General features: G+C 43.9%; 1 protein-coding gene across 1 annotated transcript in view; it reads right to left on the bottom strand.

Annotated features, from left to right (window-relative positions):
• atp1a2a (ATPase Na+/K+ transporting subunit alpha 2a) overlaps positions 1-20080 on the bottom strand; it is a 34888-nt gene extending 14808 nt beyond the window's left edge. Inside the window, exons 1-13 of the mRNA XM_079285662.1 lie at positions 19997-20080; positions 18761-18835; positions 17258-17317; positions 16337-16540; positions 12748-12861; positions 12169-12303; positions 10936-11053; positions 9838-10106; positions 7930-8128; positions 6847-6956; positions 4863-4997; positions 2072-2151; positions 588-697 (exon numbers count right to left, since the gene is read on the bottom strand). Of these exons, the coding sequence (XP_079141788.1) occupies positions 588-697; positions 2072-2151; positions 4863-4997; positions 6847-6956; positions 7930-8128; positions 9838-10106; positions 10936-11053; positions 12169-12303; positions 12748-12861; positions 16337-16540; positions 17258-17317; positions 18761-18835; positions 19997-20008 (1621 nt within the window). The 5' untranslated portion in view covers positions 20009-20080. The remainder of the gene's footprint in view (positions 1-587; positions 698-2071; positions 2152-4862; positions 4998-6846; positions 6957-7929; positions 8129-9837; positions 10107-10935; positions 11054-12168; positions 12304-12747; positions 12862-16336; positions 16541-17257; positions 17318-18760; positions 18836-19996) is intronic.
• Positions 20081-22992: the final 2912 nt, after the last annotated feature.

Raw genomic sequence — 22992 nt, 5'->3', positions numbered from 1 at the left:
CATCATCACCCGAGGCATGACTGGGATTTAATTATGAATAATGATTCCAGGAGTTTCACTCCAAAAATTGCATTATTCCACATTTCACTGTTGTGACACGTACTCCAACAAAAACCGCAGATAGCACAGAATTATTACCGACGGCACTTTTTTAAAAATATGCCAGAGAACTTCTTTTTTTTCCCCTTGGTTGTCAAAAATGATGAGATTTACAGAGTTCGGATGCTGAACACTTTAGAGATATTGAAAGTTGAACTTGGGGGAATGATTTGAATGCCAGTCTATTACCATAATACATACAACATTACAAATAAACCCCCCGGAAAACCCATATCTCTAACATTTTGTGTAACAATGGTCATTTCAGCTTTTACTTCATGCCAGTCCATTACAAGACTGCAGTGCCAAAACCTCCGTTTCTATTGACGCTGCTGCAATTAAAACAGTCCACCCTTTCACAGGGAAATGTGGCTGAACTGCTCTTTTTACCAAGGAGACAATAAAAGGTAAGTGCTGTGTCCAACTGCTTCTCCCCACTACCTATTCCCAGGCCGACAACAGCCAGGCGGGTGCCACGAAGAACATACCAAGCACTCTCTCTCCCAGTCCTCCCAGCTCCATGTAGGCACTCTGGAAAGCATCTCTCCAGTTTTCACCGAGTGCCTGCTCCTGGCCGTGGATCATGATGCTACTGCACCTGAAAAACATTTGTTCATAATACTCTTACTGCTTCCAAAGCTAATAACATCATCTCCATCTGCATAGCAATCTTGTTAGGAAAGTGCTGGAAAACAACTGGCGCCATGCTAAAACTAAAGTCAATGATAATGGTTGAAGGAGATGAGTTTTTGGGATGACTGGAAGGGAAACTCACCCAGTCCCCGGAAAAAAAGGCTGGCATGGCACTTTTATACACTCAGGACACATTGAATACTCGTTCTGATGCCACGTTATTTTCAATAACAGCCACTGCGTCGCTCATTCGCTCCGCCCAACTGCAAAAATGTCCACATTCTGGGAAACTGACAGCGATGTAAGTGTGACCTCATACAAACTGTGACAATATGAGCAAAAATATTCAGCACCTCAATCAGAGCGCTCATGCAATTAATATGCAACAACAAAAACATTTACCGGACACGACTGCGGTTATTCGATATTTTTCTCGTTTCCAACAAATTCCCTGAAAGGACCAAAACCATCATTGTGTTTCTCCCAATACTCTGATTGTTTCCCTGTCTGAGGCTCTCCATTAGTTCCGACTGAAAAAGGTCACGACTTCATCGTTTAATTGTTTTTTTTAAAGGGTAACTCATTTTCTAAAACAGCAGGCGAGGAGTAGATAGTGTTGGGGACTATTTTCATCAGTGGATTAATCCACATCCGTGCTCCAGTGCAGTGATTCTCAGCGGTTTCACAACTACAATGCCCATGTCCATGGTGATGAAGGAACATTTCTTCTATATTGTCTACATTGTTTTTAATAGTTTTTGTTGGGCAACAATGGAGGTACACGGCACAAAGGAATAAGCTATTTCAGGTTTTGGATACACAGATAATATTTGTTTCTTGGATCGATTCAAAGTTGTTGTTAGAAGATTTGTTTCCAACAATAAAAAATGCCCATTTATTGCATTATAAACATACTTATAATGCATGTTATGCATAGCTTATATGATTACAAGAAAATACATTATGATCCTTGCAAAAAAAAAAGTCAGTTAATGACCAGCAATTATTATGAAGCTTGACCTTATAAGTCACAATAAAATGCTTTATAATGTGTTATGATTGTCGATATGACGCACTATGAATATTTTCGATTGCTTATAACCTTGATTATACTGTGCTATACATAGATTATTACAGATTATAGGTATGTTTATAATGCATTAGACATGGCTGTCGCAGAACAAACTATTATACGATTAAATATTGTTCGCCTTTAAGCACAATGTAGTTTCTATTCACTACAAGAGAAGGAAGAAATTTAATTCAATGAAAAAGACGTACAAGTTCTTCGCCACCTCACTTGGGAGACACATAATCGATGTGTTATTGATTGACCAACCTGTCCAGGATTCTCTCTGGCGCTCCCTTCATGACCAGAATATGACCAGAGGGATTGTCCTCCACTTCATGGACGGAGAGCTTTAAAAAGGGGGAGGACATTGGAAGAGTGGTGAGGACATGACCAGATGTATTATGAAACAAGCTGTAGCATGTAGTTTATGGCTCGTTGTTTCTTGCTGGTCTGCGACGTTTCCTCCTCCTGTAAGTAAAAAGGCTCAGCACATCAATGAGTTTCATGGTCGCACGAGAAATCATTTATCGTGTCATATTTTTCCAAGAGGTTGGAAATAAAAGTCTCGTCGAAGCGGACTTGACTGAGTGCACATTGTAAGTCACATGTGTTGCACGTGAGTTGAAGGAGCATTCAATCTCACGTGTATTCCTCTGGTTTTACACCTTGCATTGCCCCCCCCCCCCCCCCCCCACACACACACACACACTCACACACTCCTCCAGGTAATTTGTATCTGAGTCACAGCATATCTAATCTCAGAAAACCAGAGCAAAATTGCTTTTTTTTTTCTCAACACAGACGTCCCTATTTTAAATGGGGGAACAGGTGCACAGAATGCATGCAGGAAGTCCTTTGTATGCTTCAACATCACTGTTGTGTTGTTCATACGCTGGTTCAAATCTCTCGACACGATGGGAGAGACTGGGAGCAGAAAGCAGAAAAACTGCCCCTGTCTTAATTGCTGTGGTGCCCTTGAGCAAGGCGTTAAAGGGTAACTTGGGGGTTTGTCAACCTGGATTCTATTCTCCCATGTTTCTGTGTCCAGTATTTAGCGCTGCAGCCGCAAAACGGATTGCGATGTAATCCGTCAATTGTGCGTCCACTAGAAGTGATTGTTTTTGACACTTTCTGGCTCAGATTGTTATTATAAATGTCTGACAACATTATGGAAAGGACCCCACAGAGGAATAGCACGTTTTTCTTTACCTTTCACTTGGTCTGTTTGTTTATTCTTTGAGTCTCGCTGAAGGAGAAGTCTTGTGCTTAAATCTGACAAGAAGGTTGGCCCCCTTCCACATTTTTTTGAAATCAGCTAAATATTTAGTCATGACACTGACAATGACTAAGCTATAAGCTTTCAGTGGCGGCTGGTCAATAGAGGGCCATGGGGCATGGCCCCACCATGAGCCACACAAAAAAAATGAAAAACAAATTATAATAATCATAAATTATACAAATTGTCAATATTTGTGTTTTTGAACTGTGAAATGTACCCAGTAATGTGTGTATAAAATATGATATCTGCGCAAAATATATGCTTTTCCTGCTCGTCCTCTCCGCCTGTGTGCTCTCTGTCTGTGTGCTCTACACTCTGAGAACGCGCAGCTTGGGGGGCCTGATCGTTTTGGCCCAAAAGAGGCGGGTCTATGAAGCAGTTTAGCCAATTGCTGATTCAAGATATAAATGAGTGACATACAATTTAGCCAATCAGCGCCCTCAAATAGATTCAGCTATGGGCCAGAACGATCAGGCTCCCCTCGCTGCGCGTTCTCGTCAGGAGAAGTCTCTACAGGCGAGCACTCCTCCTCCAAGACCCGTTTGAGAGGAGAACTTTGAGGAGATTCTGCAGCCAAAGAGCTGATGTCAGATCAGCCTGACCTCACAATCAGACAGCAGACTCGCGGGAAAGGGAAGCAGTACATGCGAAGCTTCTGTACTAGCTGAACACCAGACAGGTTTGGCTAGCTGGATGACGTCATGCTAATCATTTATTTAGCTTTTTAAAACAACGGGGACGGATCCAGCACGGACAGTTACGGGAGTGAGGGATGAGGAGGTAAGGAAACATGAGAACACCAGGGTAGGGAGTGAGGGATGAGGAGGTAAGGAAACATGAGAACACCAGGGGTAGGGAGTGAGGGATGAGGAGGTAAGGAAACATGAGAACACCAGGACACACATGGAGAACTCTGTCAAGCTACATATTAGACAAAGTGAACATCTTTTCTTCTACATAGCTGTCCTCAGTCTCATCTGCTTAACTTGGTCATGGAGGCATCAACGTGTAATAGAGATGTTAAATTAACAGTGAAAACTCATCATAGCTTAATTTAACATCAGTATTCATAATTACACTTCATGTTTACTTCTCCTGATCTTTACCTCCTACAACAAGGTCCATAGGGACATCTCAATAAATGAACATGTTATATTATATTATATAAGTGTTATTTACTGATTGTTTTCGTGTTGGAATACATGTTAAATATTTAACTGCCAATTAATAATGCGTGTTTGATACTTACATTTTTTTTGCATTTAATCATACTGGGATGTTTGCTGAAATTGATAGGATGGCCCTACCTAGAACATGTTCCACCAGCCGCCACTGCCTCCAACACAACCTGCAGCGGCGCTCCTCACTCCGACAACAAGTCACATCGCAAGATTTTAGAACAAGACATCTCCTTGAGCTACACTGAGTGAGACAAAATGACTGACAGACGAAAGGTAAAGAAAAACATTTCGTTTTTCTGAAGAGTCCTTTCAGTAACGGTGTCAAACTAATTTCATAAAAAACTGAGCCTCGTGGACGTACGTTTCTGGTGCACAATTAACCCGATATGAAGCACTAACAGAATTATCTCAAAGAATACATTAAATGCAAAGTTAAGTTTATTAAGAAACAAACGATTTCTAATTAATATTTCAATAGTTAGAAGTAAATTCAAAAATATATTTATGAATAAACAATTCCACAATTTTAAAACTACTTCAAATATGAAACATTTTATTGTAGACCTGCATCTGCAGCAGCATCAGTCCCGTGCAGTACCTGGTATTTGTTGGTGGAGTTGAAGGGGATCTCTGCCACTTTGGGGTTTCTAGATCTCATTTGACGAACACCCCCACAGCACAGCTCAATGCATTTTAACAGCGCTGACTCTGATGCGTCCCCCGCTGTCTCCCTCTGGGGAAACACACACACACACACACACACACACACACACACACACACACACACACACACACACACACACACACAGCCGCACGTTAGCACAGCCACTCACGTATGCATATTAAAAAACGAGTGTTGTCTGTCTCAGACTGTGTTCATCACGCCGCGGTGGAAGGGAACTTCAACGAATTAAAGCGGCACCTGAGAGGACTTTCTTTCCTTCCATTGTGGGTCTCATTAATGACGCAGGTAGCTGAGCATCATCTGCATCACAAACACTTGGCCACATTGTTTTTAAAGTTATGCAACAATCTAATGTAGAAGTAATGAAAGTGCAAAACGGAGTTTTCTTTTTCACTTCAGGGGGATGAAGAATCATTTGATTAAAGCAGCTCAATCTCTTCGGGAGAAACACAGCTGATTAGTTTGTGTGCCGTTTTTAAGGGGCATATTTTAAGGATACGTATGTGTGAAGGCCCTGGATATGAAGAGTTGGAGAACCATGTTGGAAATAAATATTGTTGGAACACATTGCCAATAATCAACAGAAAAGTGGCTACTAAGGATGTAGTAAATTATGCTTGAAGGAATTAAACCGCCTAATTTGTTATGTGTGTCCATTTTTGTAAAAAGATGCAAAATTTCAAATTCAGAGCGTTAATAAAGCAGCAAACAACCACTCCCTTTCAGGTTAACACTGTTAGCTCTGTCAGCACTGTTGCTGCTGATTACACTGTTTGTGCTGTTAGCATCGTTAGCTGCTCCGCCATCGCCATGTTGAGAGCCGTATGGAGGCGATGCCTCAATCATAGATATGCTCTCAGTTTGGAATTGAACACCTTTAAAGTGGTGTGCAGAAGTCTTTTACTGACACTTTTTGGGGAAAAGAGGTGAAATCCATGAATTTTAAAGCATACTTACACACACACACACACACAGTAAGGATGCCTATTTTACAAGGCTCAGTATTGAATTATTCCCCGTTTGGAAGATTTTTGCGAACTGATTCCAATACAACAGAGTATTTTTACATTGCGACATACCTACTTTACTTCAAGCTACTACGAAGAACTTTAATTTTCTGTTGATTTTGGCGGTCCCAGTAGAAAAGAGTGGTAGTGGTACTGGCAGTCTGCTCGACCCAGTCTGGGTTCTGCTTCTCTCGTGCCTCCCTTCCCTCCAGCGGGCCCGGCAAACGTCCCTGGCCCTCCAGCAGCGCGGCGTCGGTGTCGGCTCCCAGCGGGGGGCCGGTGGAGCAGCGAGGTGAAGCTCTGCTCCTGGCACGCAGCGCTCCACCTCCCACCGGAGCTCTGACTGCAGGTCTGTATTATTCAAAGGAGCTGAATCTGGGTCTGTCCTCGGTGAGTCTGAGCTGAAGGACTTTCCGGTTGAACCTGCATAATTTCGTCCGATTTTGCACGGAATCCAACCCGGCGAGTCCGATTGACAAGCATTAAGAATAACTACATAGAAATAGCCAATCTTCTCGCCGGTGGTCTGCTTTACTTATGTAGGTCATATCGAGGCATCGGCCTTTGATTGACACTTTCATAACCAGTTAAAACTTCCTCACAGTACCTTTCAGTAAATGATCTAAATACCACCACTGCTTATCTTTGTGTGACAGCTCACTTGACGCTGTCCTGATGTTGTTAGCTTCACCCTATCGGCAAATCGTGTATGCAAAAATCCCGCCACATGAATAATGTGCATGCATTGTTTGATCCAAATCTAAAAAGGTGCCGCTTATAATGTACTTAGATCAAACTAAACCTGTTACAACCCACTGCTTTAGAGAGTGCAGATAATTCATGAGTCTGAATCATCAATGTGGTGTCTCGTGTAGGGTGGAGAATCGTACCATCAGGATGGGGAAGCTGTCCTGTCCGGCCTTGAAATCAGCTCTGTTGCAGAGGCCGGCAACGTGCGACAGAGCAGTCCAAGTAGCAGAGCTCTTGTCAAAACCCAAACCTGGGAGAATAGCAGAAGGAGCTGTGTCAGACTTTTTTTTTTAAAGTGGGGTTCATCCAGTATTTATGCTACTGACTTAACTCTTGGTTCACAGCGTAGCACTGGATATTGCAGCTCAATAACAAAGCAGTCCCTTATTCCTTGACAGAAGTGATTTTTCAATTCCCCAGTCTGCAAAATGGCATTCATTTCTAATGAGAAAGTCTCAAAAAGTAAAAGCTGTTTGGAAATTTCAAATCCAAAATTTCATCCCTCCCACCCGTTCTGAACTGAAAAGGACGCTCACTCTGTTGCGTTCATTTTTTTTATTTTAGCCTCGCCGAGAGAGCGGTCACTGTCCCAGCTGTTGTGCAAAGAGAATATAACAGCATCATGCAACATACAGCAGGTGCACAGTGGCAAACTGCAGTTGTACTTGAGAAAAAGGAGCGCGAACGGCTCCGAAACTTGCACCAGCTGCATAAAAAAGAAATAGTTTGTACTGCTGAAAAATGAATACACTGTTTTTTTCCTCCCTTTTTTCCAACTGTTCGGCCTTTGTCAGCACTGTAGCTATTCATTGTATGATTGCCTAACGCAATACTCATTGGTATGCATAGAACACCTGTTGTTTTTTTTTACTTATTTCCCAAAAACGTTTGTTTATTGCTAAGAATGCGTCTTTGAAATCCGGCTCGGTAGCTGTTTGGTAGGAGACAGGAACTCTGGTAAAGGACATGTTTGTGGCTGAGGTTGTGCTGCCCACACTGCATACCGCTGCTCAATGAATCCAAGAGGACGTGCAAACAGCGATGTGGGTTGGCGGTGTGAAGTTTGGACGGATGAATTTCAGCAGGTAATCACATTCCCTCTAATATTCCCACACAGTCTCTATCACCTCCTTCTTTATTTAGTCTCTCCATCTTTCCCCAAAGCTCTCTCCTTCCCTTCTCTTTCCCCTCCTCCTCCCTCTCTTTTCGACTCTGCCTCTCACCCGTCTGGTCCTCGGTGGTGTCTGCCTCGTGGATCTGGTTATCGAACCACATGTGGGCCACGGTCATGCGGTTCTGGGTCAGCGTGCCCGTCTTGTCGGAGCAGATGGTGGAGGTGGAGCCGAGAGTCTCTACGGCCTCCAGGTTCTTCACCAGACAGTTCTTCTTCGCCATTCGCTTGGCAGTGAGAGTCAGACACACCTGGGAGGTGAAGGGGGAGAGAGAAAGAGGAGGGAGGAAGGGAGGGAGGATGAAGATAGGAGGCGAGGACGGATGATTGTAAGTCGGCGAGGGGAGAGAGCATGTGTACGCACCGGTGCGTTCAAGTGTTTGTGCATGTGAAACCATGCGTGGTCCAGGTGCCTCACAGCATATTGTGTGTGTGTGTGTGTGTGTGTGTGTCTGTATGCACGTATTTGGTTGGCTGGTTAACAGCAGGTGCACAGGGACATACAAATAGACACATTCCATATGTCGCAAGAGACACATCAATGCACATGAAATAAAGCTGACCACATCACTCACAGAGCTACCAATGCAGCACAAACGAGCACAAACATTTCCACACACAACTCGCGATTGTGTTGAAAGCGAAAGCAACGAAACAAACCAGTCACTGGAAGTTCATTTATTTTCTGTGCCCAGTGAAACGTCGACTGATGACTTTTCAAATGCCAGCTGGCATCCACCTCAGCAGCAACTTTGTTTATTGTTGCGAGAAAAGTTCAATTCACTTCAACATTTGAGCGACTCCAACACTCAGTAATAAATCACCTGCTTCGCTTTAGTATCATTAGAGCTACTACAGTTAGCATCCACTGAGGGTACATTCGCGTTGGGAAAAGCACAGGCATAACTAATAACATTGAGTGTGCCACTAAACCATGACAGTGAGCCAGCAGGCACAAGATGAGGGCTCTCGAACTGGCTCGGTTCTGCAACAATCAATATTTTGATGCTAACAATAGATCAAATGAATGCACGTGATGAGAAAACAGCTGCTCAAGAGGACACACCTGTGGAGACTTAACACCCAACTCTGTAATTACCCCCCTTTAGTCCTACAGAGCTTTTAAGCCTCTTTTAGCTCATGACTTTGGTTATTAGGCCGACAAACTCCAGTCTCATCAACCCCATTTCCTGCAGTCTCAAACACGCCCCTTCAGGGGGACAGTTAGGTATAGTGTTAAGTATATCGTATTAAGTCTTATCTTATCTTATCGTGTATTGTCTTATCGTATCGTATCGTATCTTATCTTATCGTATCGTACAGCCAAAGAGCCAGACATCTTTTCTCAGGAGTTGGTGGAGACCAAAACAGAGCGAAAAAGAGAGCGAATGTCAAATGTTTATTTGTCGGATGGCCAGAAAAAGGATACTTAATGAATGATAATGTGGCTCTGTGTGTGCTGGATGTTTAAACATTGTGTAAAATAGTTATATGTTCTCCATGACTTTAAAAGGTATGTCAGCTTGCTATTGTGCCAAATCAATCAAAAACAAATCAATGAAAACAGCTTTGAATGGAGTGCAACCATGAATCGTGCTGTTAGTTACATGACTCATTACCATTGCTCATTTAAGCTTATTTAGAAAAATCGAATTATCAAAGTAAAAATCGAATTAGAGAGAAACAAAGATGACAATTTTCAACACAAAGCGTCTTTAACCTTTGTTTGTTTGTGTAACAGCAGCCAGTTTATGTCTTTCAGCCGTGGTTCTGTTCACTATTCCCAGAAGCAGATCCTGTCCTGTCCTCGCTGCAAGGGGACCTTGTTATTTGGAAAGTGAAGTGCTCCTTTAAGATCTTTTTTGGGGTGAAAATCAGTAAAAACGTCCGATGATGAGCCTCTCTAATAACAACGAGGAACAAACACACACACACACACACACACACACAAACGACTCACAGTGACAGTAGCCAGCAGTCCCTCAGGCACGTTCGCCACGATGATGCCAATGAGGAAGATGACGCCCTCCAGCCAGGTGTAGCCCAGGATGACTGACAGGATGAAGAAGCTCACGCCCAGGAAGACGGCCACGCCCGTGATGATGTGGATGAAATGCTCGATCTCTATGTTGATGGGCGTACGGCGGACCTCGAGCTCCGACGCCAGCGTGGCGATGCGACCCATCACCGTCCGGTCCCCGGTGAATATCACGAGGCCATGGGCCGTACCTGAGAGGGGAGCGGCGACTCACTGTGAGTCTCTCTGGACACAAGCGTCAGTTAAAAACACCGTTTGTCACAGTCTGGTAGATGTCTTACTTTTTTTAAATGATGTCTATTCTATTTTGTTGAAGAGAGCTCTTTTAACAAATGTCCAGCCATCAGCTGGCTGATAGGGAGGTGATGGGCCGCATAAAGAGTGGTGATGGATGGAGGAGAATTACAGACGCTGGCCAGTGATTGATGGTCGATCACATGCCGGACTGAGTGAGTGAGTGAGGACAGAAACGGACTCACGTAAAATACAAATAATGTGATCTACAGAGCTCAGCAGAATTTACGGGGATTATAACACATAAATACTTTTCATGACTGATCCACATATTTAAGATTTAGAGATAGGTTGCAATTAAATCCTGAATCTTAGATATTAAGTCAACACAGACAAGAAGTCGTTAAAGTGCTCAGAAAAAAATGGAAACTTGACCTGTTGCCATGACAACAGGTCATGGCATCTGCTGATGAAGGTGGTGCGATATGATTGAAAGCTCCTGAACATCTAAACGGAGCTTGTGGTTGGTTTTTAAATTCAGATTAAAACTGGATGATGTTGCAGATTGTAATGTGAAAATGCCATTGAAATGCTTCCTGCATTACCCTTCGATGATCGATAGCAACCAATAAAACAAATGAAATCCCCATCGGTTCAAATGCATTCAGAATCTAATGCCAGCACACGACTGTAGGATGGAGGGAAACACACTCTTGTTTGGTCGAAAAGGCCAAAACTAAGTTGATCTCCAGATGGCAAAAAAAATGTGATGTGGCCGATACTGACCCTCGACACAGTTGGTGGAGTAGAAACAGATGTTGCGGGTCTCCAGAGGATTTTCGTTGGTGAACTCTGGAGAGCGAGTCTGAGGCTCCGACTCTCCCGTCAGAGACGAGTTGTCCACCTTCAGAGGGATGGGGGAGAAAGGAGGAGAGTAACGGTGTTATCCTCTGAGACTGAGGGATGTAACACGAGAGGGGGGAGTGTTAAAACTGACAGGGTGGGAATGAGAGCGGCGGCACTCATCAGCGACAAGTGCAACACGCGTGTCATATCAAAACCGTTTCCTGGTTATTTTTCCTGCAGTCCTCTACAGGTGGAGACAGACAATTAATTACCAGTCGTATCTCACTGCTTCAGAATCCAGAGCAATAAACTCGAGCTGAAAGTGTGACATATTGGAGACATTTCACCAGTAAGCACTGAAACAAATTGAGTTTAATATTGAAATATCAAAAGGTATAAATGTATGGAACAGAACGCCCTACCTCATGAGTATGAAGAGAATTCTGCTTCACTCAGTTATTTTTTTAAAGGTGCAATGTGTACAATTTTTTTGTTGAAAACGTTCAAAAAGAGAACTCATATAATCGACAGAAGGTGAAGAGGTTACAGTGTTGGCATCACGTCAAAGACGTCAAAGTATCTTGTTGCAGCGATATCGACAACGAAATGATCACGCTAACCAGCTAGCGCCGGCCTGTCCTCTCTTGTGATACCACTTACATCCCTCGAGAGGCGACAGTGAGTCACTGTAGCGCCCGGCCGGATCTCATGAGAGGTCAAAGAAGTAGAGCTGCACCGAGGGACTGTCAGTCACGTTGAAGGTAAAGTGTCCGTGTACGTGTTGACAGTTTGTTAATTCGATTGAATTAAAAGTGTCGGGAGGACGGAACCTTCAGTTAACGGTTAGCTGTAGCAACTAGCATCCAGCGCCTCCTATTTGTTTGGAGCATGGGGCCAGATCTTACACATTGCACCTTTGAAACCCCAAATCAAAAGAAGACAAGTAGCCACTGGATCCACTTTGCTATCCAAAGGTCCAAAGATATTCCCATCGGCCTCAGCTGTCCTTTGTTTTTGTGCTAATTAGCAAATGTTAGCATGCTCACGCACTAACTTAAGATGGTGAACATGACAAACAGTAATTGAGTAAAATTAGAGTATAGAAAGACCCAAGTCAGTTATCCCACTGAGACCTGCAGGCTCCCCGGGCTGAGCCCAGCACCCCTCCTCTACCTTGCACCCGCTGGAGGAGATCACTCGAAGGTCAGCTGGGATGCGGTCTCCGCCTTTGATCTCCACCACATCTCCCTGCACCACAAGCTCAGCATTGATCTGCATCTTCTCCCCCTCCCGGATCACCAACGCTTGCTGGCATGGAGAAAAAGGGAAAGGGAGAGGAGAGGGAGCGTGGGGAAGAGAGAGCGAGAGAGTTTGGGAACAGAGGGAGGATTTAGTCAGAGGGAGAAGAGCGATAACACGCCAGAGGGTGTTGAGGTACGCGAAAGGAAGAGATGCAGAGATGAAAAGGAAAAAGAGCGGGAAAAGACAGGTCGTGGAAAAGGAGACAAGGAGGGAGTGAAAAGAGCCGAAATAGATTAAAGAATTAGGCAATCGAAGTGCTCGCGGTGGATAACGCGAGGGGAGTTTTTATACAAACACACTCGCAATCCGAAGTTGGATCAAACATGTATTCTTCCTTTGTGCAAGCTTATTAGGTTTCCACTCAGATGAGTGTGTAAGCCCTACTTGAGGGACGGCTTATTGACTCAGAAAGCTGTGCGATTACACCAAACACCAGACGCATCATCTTACCTGTGGCACCATTTTCTTGAAGGAGTCCATGATTCGGGAGCTCTTGGCCTCTTGGAAGTAGGAGAAACAGCCGGTGATGATGACCACGGCAGACAGCACCACGCCCAGATACAACTGGAACATAGGGGGGGGGGAGTCGGTGTCATTATCGACTTAGTTAGGTTCATGGAAGGCGTGTTTAAGCGTAGGAAAAGGGGGTTTACAAACCTGGAAACGGTTTTAAAACGGCAAAACCTTATTAAATGCAGACTGCAAGAGAATAGCGAAGAGAAAACCTGGGGAAGCTCTCAGTCTGAGTGGGAGATTTAAAAGGAGAAGCCTTCCTAGAGCTGAACTCTCTGTGTTCTATTCCTGTCATCTTGGACGGTTAGTCCAAGTGAACATCTCCCAAAACCCAGAAAACCCAGAACTGAGACTCTGATCCGCGGGACCACCAAGAGATGCTTTCTGGGCTGGAGCCCGGCTCTGCAGAAAGCGAGGAACATTTATTCTGGTGTTTATTCTCTGCGAATACATTCAGTACCAGTTGAAAAGAGCTGTTCTTGGTGCGGCTCTCATTGATGCGAACCAGACAGGCAGCCACTTTGTATGAAAGCGTCTGCCAGCTGGTGCACCGTACGCTACGTCCTGGACTCCTGGATTATGAAATCCTGAAACCTTGAAAAGATCCTGTTTTAGAAAGTGCTGCTTTCGTTTGACAGCGACAACAGAATGTTTTGTCGGTGTTTACGACATTTGCTTCCAGCTCAGCGTTCGGTTTGCAGCTCCTGGTTGTGTGTCTTTGCACGTTTAGTTTTTTCTTCAGATTGGAGCTCAGCTCTCTTGTGTCTCCTCACTTCGGGAGACACTTGCTCACATAGCTGCACAGAATTGTAGGTTCGACATCTGTCCCGGCAGGTGACACGTTTGAATCTACTACAGTTTAAAAAGGATTGAAATAATCAACGTGTCATTTCCAGATTGCAAGCATAAATTCTAAAATATGGGAGTAAATTATGTAAATTCAGCTGTGCTTTCAGCGGCCTGGGGAAGGGAAAACGTTTTCTCACCCCGAGGAAAGACAACGCAATCTTTTGGCTCAATAAATCCATCAATATAATGCAAAAATTAAGTTCAACAGCGATGTGTGCAGCCCTGTTAGGGTGGATTTTCCTCTTAAATAACTGCTTCTACATTATGCAAAGGCTCAAAGTGCCAAATCTGCAGGCAGTCGGGGCTTTTTGAAGCAGCAGAGCATCCAGCTGTACACACTCTGTACTGAACGTGGAGATTAAACAGGGGGAGATTAAAGTTACCACGTGCGCATGTGCGTGTCAGCCTACTGTATGTTACTGTATATTATGCAAGGCTTTAATGCTGTCTGGGGTTGGGAGAGCGCTGGATGATAATTGCATAATGATTCAGACACATAAAGTGCAGTATGGCTGGATGGCTATTTTAACGACCTTACGTTTGATGGTGTCTTTTCGCTTGTCTTCCTTCACTCTGTTTCCTTCCGTGAATGACGGCTCTGTGCTGGCTCAAGTGACCTAATTGCGTTGCCATTTTGGCCAGGACTCTCGGAGAAGGAGAGTAAGCTCTCGAGAGGCCATCGTGGTTAAGTAAAGGTCATATTCAAAAAAAAAATCTCCCCACAGGAACAGAAAGGTAAGGAAAGTCACCACAATGAAGTATTATGACACCTTCTGGACTCCTAACCTTTGAGTTAAGATTAGATTTAGGATTTATTGTAAAGGGTAACTTCACTATTTTTCAACCTGGACCCTTTTTTCCCCATGTTTTTGTGTCTTAGTGACTAATGGAGACAACATTTTCTTTTAAATTGGTCCAGTATTGAACTCGAGTGCTGCAGACGGCCGTTAAACGAGCTGCAATGTAATAACTCCTCAGCATCAACGTACGTCCACTAAAAGAGCTTGTTTCTGCCTCCGACAGGCTCAGGCATTATGGAAAGGACAGAAAAAGAAAACGTTTTTCTTTACCTTCGGTCTATTTGTTATTGTGTCTAACCAACCATTTAGTTTGCCCAATGTCCCAATACATATTATGTCAATTTCAGTATGCTAAAAGTACCAGGATGCTACATCTGGTCACAGTATGCAAGTTCACGGTGCCATGTTATGAGAAAGTAGTAGTGGCCAATGTAATGCATACTGCATGCAACAGCGGCACACTTTTTAATGGCAGCTGCAGTATGCATGAGAAGTAAAAACGTATCAAGCTAAGCACAGCACCGGGCACAAAAAAGAAAGCGAAAGGTGACGAGAAGAAGTTTTATATCTCTGTCGGGTGCTTTGCATAATGTTCTGGACAGTTCTAACAACAAGCTGAGCCTGTCACATGTCAAAAATAAGAATATTGACGGTGAGGAACTAAATCGCAGCTCAATACTGGACAATTTCCAAACTTCATGTCCCCATTAGTCACAACAGCATGGGGGATTAGGACCCAGGCTAGTTCCCCTTTAAGTTAGCGCATTAATATGTACAGTAAGTGTGTGTTTCAATATGTGTAGGGCTTTGAAATGACTTACCATTTCTTGACATTCAGTGTAATTGTCTTTTATGATCATATGATGTTATCATTTCAGAAAACTCTGTTTTTGTTCACGCCTCCAAAGAAAATATAATTAACAACAAATATTTTATTTCAGATTTGTTTATCTTGGAAGATTAATCTTTCTTAGGAGCCAATATTACACAGGCGACATTATTTATTTACTTATGAAGAGGCCCGCTGAGCTGAAACGCTCCTCAGTCTATTTAATGTTATTCAGAAATTGGCACGTACAATATGCGGTGTTCACACCTTCACTGTATTTTAGCAGCTAAGCTAGACAGTGCAAAGAAAATGCTATACTAATATTTTTGGTTTCTAAAGATGCTCCTTAAATGGAAGAGAAATTGGAGAAATTGATCTACAACCTAAATGCCAATATCAAGAGATGAATCAAGATATACCAGCAACCCAGGAACTGACAATGGCCGACTTGAATAACTCAAATCCGTCCCTTGATTCAGAGGAACATAAAGAGTTTTGTTTGATAATATGCAGAACATTAGAGCACAGTGCATTGCATTTAAATATTGATTTCTTCATTTTTAATGTAATTTTAGCATATATTTAGCATATGGTTATGTATATTTTGATGTTGAAAATATACTAGTACCAATATGATGATCCTGAACCCATCTATAAGCATAAACAGCCCGATCTCACCAAACGGCGTATGAACTACTCGGCAATTTACACCATTAAGCGTGCAATAGCAACGGCATTCTTGCTTTTTGTGTGTCATTTTACTCCATGTAGTGAGAGCGAGTGACGTAGGATAAAAAGTGACAAAAAAGACAACGTATAGTGGGTCGGAGGGGAGCTGGATGTGTAACAGACAGGACCTTTAACCAGCAGATATTCTGCCTGCCTATGTATCTCTATGTAAACACAGTGTAATGATGCACACAGGTGTGTCTTCATTTGTCTCCCCTGTACCTGTATTGTAACCGTAGCCGTCTCTGTGTACCTGCAGCGCTCCCCGTGTGTGATTAATATGTAAGTGCATATGCATGTTTTACAAGCAGACACTCACGTTGTCATTGGGCGCCTCGTCCTCCGTGGCCACCTGGATGGTGTAGGCCAGGAAGCAGAGGACGGCACCGATCCAGAGCAGGATGGAGAAACCGCCGAACAGCTGACGGCAGAACTTGACCCACTCCGGGGTGGTGGGGGGAGGGGTCAGGCAGTTTGGACCGTCCCTGGCCAGAATCTCCAAAGCTCTGGCGTTGGTCAGGCCCTGAGGGGGGAGTCATTTTCAGGACTGAATGTCTATTATTGTTATTTCTTTCCATGCGCTGTGAATCTTTTTACAGCACAACGACCCCATTTTCACCACGGCTTAAAAAGCAATTTTACAGTTGCAGAACATCAAGTATTCCTGCCTGGCCTGTTTAACACCACGAGTACAATAAAGCGGGTCACTCTCCTCGTCTGAGGTTCAATGTCTTTAAACTGTTGGATAAACCTTGTTTTTTTTTTAAATGTCACTATTTTATACCTAATAGTGTCACGGTCTGATTTGAAGAAAATCCATGTAAGTACCTGAAATACTATAATTGAATTATATTCGGGGGGGAAAACACAAATTGGCTCTTTATCCAGCAAGTGTTTGACATTTTTACAGCCGGCGATATTGTTGAGCACCTCATCTTCTTTTTTTTTTCAAATACTTATCTCAAAAAGATAAGGTGTGTGTGTGTGTGTGTGTGTGTGTGTGTGTGTGTGTGTGTGTGTGTGTGTGTGTGTGTGTGTGTGTGTGCGTGTGCGTGTGTGTGTGTGATTAAAGATGAATGAGGCGCAAGGTGAGCTGGGGACGCTGTGGTGGATCCAACTTGACCAACGTAATGTTTGGTCTCAGTTTGGATGCTGCCCGCCGGTACAGACGAGCAGAGATCTCCGTGGGGGGATGTTACAGCAGCTCTTTGTGTAAATGAGACCGCTTGTGTGTCGTTACCTGCGAGAGGTCCACTCCATAGCGTTTCCCCAGATCATCCAGAGTTATTTTGTGGTCGTCCTGCAGGAGGGGAAAAAAAAAAGAGATTATTTTCCAACTTGTGCTGTCAGGGAACAGAAGCAGGAAACAGAAACGGCGTCATGTCAAGTGCCCTTTAAAAACATTTAGGGAATTTGTCTTTGACACATCATCAAAGGGAAACTGTACATATGACTTCACAGTTATGCGTTCAATGTTGGGTGAACCGAGGCCGCGTGGCTGCGGCTGTAAAGGGAATTTTAATAACCGACCAATGTCACATATAGCACTGACGCGTAACACTTCTCCATCTTACTGCAGAAATACTTTATTCTCTGTTTCTGACATGGATCCAGGGGCTGTATATATATATATATATATATCTATGATTCATTCCCCATGTCAGATCAAAGAGGTCAAACAGTGATGGCCACTCCCTCTGCATTTCCAAGCAGCTCTGAACTAGAGGTGAGCAAAATGTCTGTTCTCCAGAGGTAAAAATGTGACCCCTTGAAATCTGTGAAACACCGTTTTTCACGATGAAACACGGAGAGCTCAGCGACGTATGCTGTTTTTCTGGGGTTCATCGTATTGTTATTCCTGTGCAAACTGGCCAAATGCTGAGATATTTCCGGTGCAGCTAAAATGGAGTTTGGTACAGTAGTGACAAAAAATTCCAGCTACCAGCTGTCAGGAGGGTGTCAGCTTCACAGGTTGAAGGGCTATACTTTCTTCCCTCCCCCATAAGAGAGGGAGAAATCCATCAATTTCTTCGCCAACAGGATCGCCTCAGAGGACCACATTGAAAATGTAGCTGCAAGCGATTTGGTCGCAATCAGTGCTAGTTAAGCTTTATTTATATGTCCCTACACACAATATCGATCAGCCATTGTCTGGCGGTTGTTTAACGGATTTCTGGAGGGAAAATGTGGGAAATCACTAGCTGAAGAAGTACATGAAGCAGACTGAGGACAGCGAAACACATCACTTCATCCCAAAACTACTCCTAAGTGTTGAAAGCATCCTTTTATTATTTCTTCCTTTAATCAGTCACAGGCCAACTTGATAATTGGCAAGCGCTGCTTTATCAGAGAGAGCGCAGGCAGCAAAACATACCCCAGTTTTCATGGGCATGCCTTGGCTGCGTTTTGACAGCGCCTCAAAGAGATACAGCTCTGCACAAGACAAAAACCCTGCGCCACGCTGCTGGTGGCCCACAAATTATTCAGTATCTTTCAAAGTACAAAGACGAGAAGCCAGAGGGTGGTAGAACAGATAGGAGGGGACAGGCGGGCTTGGAACTCATCTAGCACTGACTACACTAAGCAGGTCGGATTGCCTTTTTGTTTACGGGCCAGTGTTTTCATTTAAAGCCTTGTTGAACCCGGTGTCTTTGGCGTCACATAATTTGGGAGCAGCAGCGATGGAATCAATCACCGTGCAGAGTGAGTGTGGGCTGGAGCAGTGACAGCTTGTTTTTCTTACCAAGGACACTTCCTTCTTCAGCTCTTCCAAGTTCCTCTCCTTCCTCTTCTTCTTCCCTCCACTCTCGGCACCATTCTGGGGAGAGAGAGGGGGGGGGGAGGAGAGATTTCCATACATCAGGTCTGTAGGCTATCATCCCGAACCTATACAAAACATAAGTGGGAGAAGCCACATGCTTGTAGCCACATTGTGCCTGCCTATTTACATTCACAGCCACAATGGACTTGGTTCATTTCAATCTCTTGGCACTGTTTGCAAACCATCCACTGAATATGGGGGGAAAAACATTTTTCTCGTAGTGGGAGTTCCTCATTTTCTGCGAGCCAGAGAGAGAGAGAGAGAGAGAGAGAGCGAGAGAGAGAGAGAGAGAGAGAGAGAGAGAGAAAGAGAGCGAGAGAGAGAGAGAGAGAGAGAGAGAGAGAGAGAGAGAGAGAGAGAGAGAGAGAGAGAGCGAGAGAGAGAGAGCGAGAGAGAGAGAGAGAGAGAGAGAGAGCGAGAGAGCGAGAGAGAACGAGAGAGAGAGAGAGAGAGCGAGAGAGCGAGAGAGAGCGAGAGAGAGAGAGAGAACGAGAGAGAGAACGAGAGAGAGAGAGAGAGAGAGCGAGAGCGAGAGAGAGAGAGAGAGTGTGTGTGTTGGAAGAATGGTGCATCATGGAAATCATCTGCTGCTGTCAGTCTCCTCTTAACAGCACGTGTGCATGTCGGTGAAGGAGGGATCCACGGAGCGACCGAGAGGGGAGCGTGAGCGAGTGACACAGTGAAAAAGTAATCAAAAAGAGCCAAAGAGGGAGCACAGAGCCGGTGGAGTGCCTGAAATGTGTCTGGCATAGCAATTTCCCCCCACTGTGCGCGAGGAAGATTACCAGCCTGTCCTACCATAAAGCTAAATGGAATGGGCCTGATGGAGAGAATAAAACCAAAATTATGTAATTACCCAAATAAACAGCAAGCCGGGAACAAAACCCATTGAGGAGAAAAGCTATCATCCTGAGATGTTACTGTCTTTAAAAAAAAACACAGCAGCATTGTGAGAATTCCAGCCCCGCAGACGCGTTTAGAAATCTCAGTAGTTTTCCATGATGCATGTCCACGCCATATGGCTGTTGCTGTATAAACGCCACAGCAGGGACACAAACTGAGTCACGTTCATCCATTCACTTTACAACAGGAAGCAAAAGTCTGAGAGTAATAAAACAGACTATTTCTGTAAGTTTGCTTTAAATGAAAAGAACTTACCCCTCTGCCCATGCTGGATGTCCAGACGTCGGCAGGTTACAATGTGAAGGACAGCGCCCCCCCCCTCTCACACACACACACACACCACAGCTGAGGCCTCCCGCCCCCACGTGTGGAAGACATTGGTGGCTTTTTTTGGGCCTGGCACCCCCCCCTCGTTCCCTCACTACTTGCTCCCTCCTGTCTGGGTAACCTGAGCCATGCAACTCCCCACTACTACACTCCTATCCCGAGGGCCTCTCTGCATCCAGGCCCCCCCCCCCCCCCCGCCACCACCAAACACATACTCTCACACAGTGGGAATTTCTGGGTTTGTACCTGCACCTGCTCAATATCTTCCCCACCCCCCTCACAACACACACACAGGGTTCCACAGAGAAAAACATCCCATCAATCACTGCCGTCAACACAACAAATGAAACCTTGCACTCTGCATAACATACAGTATTTATAACAAATCTGATAACGAGGGACCGACGTTAGCCCTTGAGCAATGTGAAGGAGGCATTCAGCTGATTCTGAGCACAGACCGAATCCTCTGTTCTGCCAATAAATCCAGTTTTATAATTTCCTAATTCATAGTCAAAGATGAACTTTCTGCTGCTTGAATTCAAAGGGACTTGTAGTCAGCGATTAGCTTAAAGTCCAACATATTTAGAACATAAGGCAGGTCATCAAACGCTGCGCCCACACAACAGATGCAGCGAAGGATCCCGTGTCAGATAATACCAAATGCCTTGTTGCGAACTGCTTTTAGAGTTTATATCCCTCTTCCCACATAATCCTGCATGAGCTCTGTTCTCTGATGTATGTATATGAGCCACTGTCGTGTCTCCTTTTCAAGGATTCTCCCACTAAAGGTTTCTTCTTTTTTTCAAGGACATGTTTGTTTCCTTATTTCACCGTTCTTATCCCTTGAGTTTAGCATATGTCCTTGGTGTAAAATGCAAAGTGTCTTATTTCACAGAGATAAGAAAAAATGTAAATATAACAGAAACCAGAGAAGTAATTAAACAGGTCATGTAACCTCAATGGGTCAAGGCGCAAGAGAGGGAGAAAGCTAATACGCTAATATGCCTTTAACTTATATCAATGTAAAATATTAAAAGAGGAAATAACACATTCCTACTCAGCAATAAGCAATAAAGTACACTCTTCAGTACACTAAACTACTTAGTGTACATGGTCTGGTGTTATTTGTGATGTAACGTTAGCTTATGGTGGCTGATGTTAGCTAACTCTGGACATTGTTGTGCAACTGACGTCACCAACGTTTGCTGCCGTCATACGACTCTTTACAACTTGTCCCGTGTCAACATATCGTAACATGTCACCGATAAACATTTTGATGGTTAAATTACCAAAGTCAAACGAGCTGATAACCTCAAAAACCATAAGGAGCTGCCAATGACGTCACGACCACGTTTAAAAATAGGGATTTGTTCCAGCCAGGTTAGCTATTATTAGCAATATGGGTTGATAACGACGCAGCATGTTAACAGAGGGGAGTTGGGCAGAACGGACGCGAGTAAGACGGAAGTGATAATAAACAGCATATTACAACAGATTTGTTTTTTTACCGGGTAGCCATCTTGGATTTTGTGGTCAAGGTTTTGGGAGAGTTCGTCCGAAACTCAAGTGGAGTTCTCGTTTAAAATGTACGACTGGGAAATTCAGACTTCCCAGTTCAAATTGAATGCAGCGTAAATATCTGTGCAGCACATACAGCAGATGCACCAATTGGCTGCAGTCTCCTTTAGTTTACATCTCTTCCAGGAGTAACGTTGCAGAGCTACTGGACCCATCAGCCCAAACCTTTAGTGCTTTTATGATGATCAAGAACTTCTTGTTGACGCCGACTCACACTTTCTGAAAGAACATCTTGATTGTTTCAGAACGTCTGAGTGCACCTTTCTATTTTAATTTGTACAGATGCAGAGATTTAAAATGTTGTGGTTTTAGGGGGGAGTTATTTGCTGTTGCCAGGCGACAACGATGAGACTCTGGGCAGTCTGCGGCTGTTGTTTGTCAAGATATTGCTACATATCTCCCTTTTAAAGCCACAAGTGATCATTTGTACCTTCCTCTTTGTGTGTAAGACAAAGAAAGAAAATCCAGTATGCTAATTAGTGAGCTTTGCAAGGCATATTTTTGGACTTTGGCGGGAATCAGGCTTACTGACTCCAGTGCTAAGCTAAGCTTAACACACACACACACACACACACAAGAGCGATATCAGTCTTCTCGTCCGACTCTCAGCAAGAAAGCAAATGTTTAACCTAACTATTTCTTAAAAAAAAGGTGCTATAATCACATACATTCTACACAGTGTAACTCCAAAGTCCCTAAGTTTAGGATTTGAACATGTCTGACTTCAGTGACTCCAAGTGGTGGCATCACAGGAGACACAGGCACGCCTTCACCCCCTCAGTCAGTCATTCAGGTGCCGCAGATGAGCAGTTTCACTGGTCCCCAGTTAAAGACTGTGTGGTTGTGCTGCGAGTGTAACTGTCTGCATTTGAAGCGGAGCCTTTCTGTAAAGGTTACGTTTGCTCTCTGAACCCAGCCTGCCCATTAAGTCAGAAACAATTAGGCCGTTCGGAATTACACCTCATTTTGTGACCCTGTAAAATGTGAAAAGGTTGTAAATGGTCACCGAGCATTTATTTTCAGTTCATCGTCATTATTTTTTGGGTAACAAAGGGCACGGTGAGGTGAAACCATTTTACTCCTCACCTGCTGCCATGAAGCAAATGTTTCAAAGTTTAGTATCAAAACAGAATTCCTTTTTGAATTTAAAAAGGTCATTGTTCAGCAATAAAAACCTCCAGACGAACTCATCTATAACGTTCTTATTGCATGCAAATGTCTTTAGATAGCTAACAAGGCTAGAGCCTCATCAGAGCATTCAAATATTTTAAATGGTGGACATCTCATTTTTAGGAGGACTTTCTTATGAAAAGTTCATAAAAGTTCATCTCTGCAGAGGCATTCGT

The sequence above is a fragment of the Melanostigma gelatinosum genome (assembly GCF_949748355.1).
Source record: "Melanostigma gelatinosum genome assembly, chromosome: 15".
NCBI lineage: Eukaryota > Metazoa > Chordata > Actinopteri > Perciformes > Zoarcidae > Melanostigma > Melanostigma gelatinosum.
The sequence above is the reverse complement of the archived record's forward strand: the minus strand, read 5'-3'. Positions and strand labels throughout refer to the sequence as shown.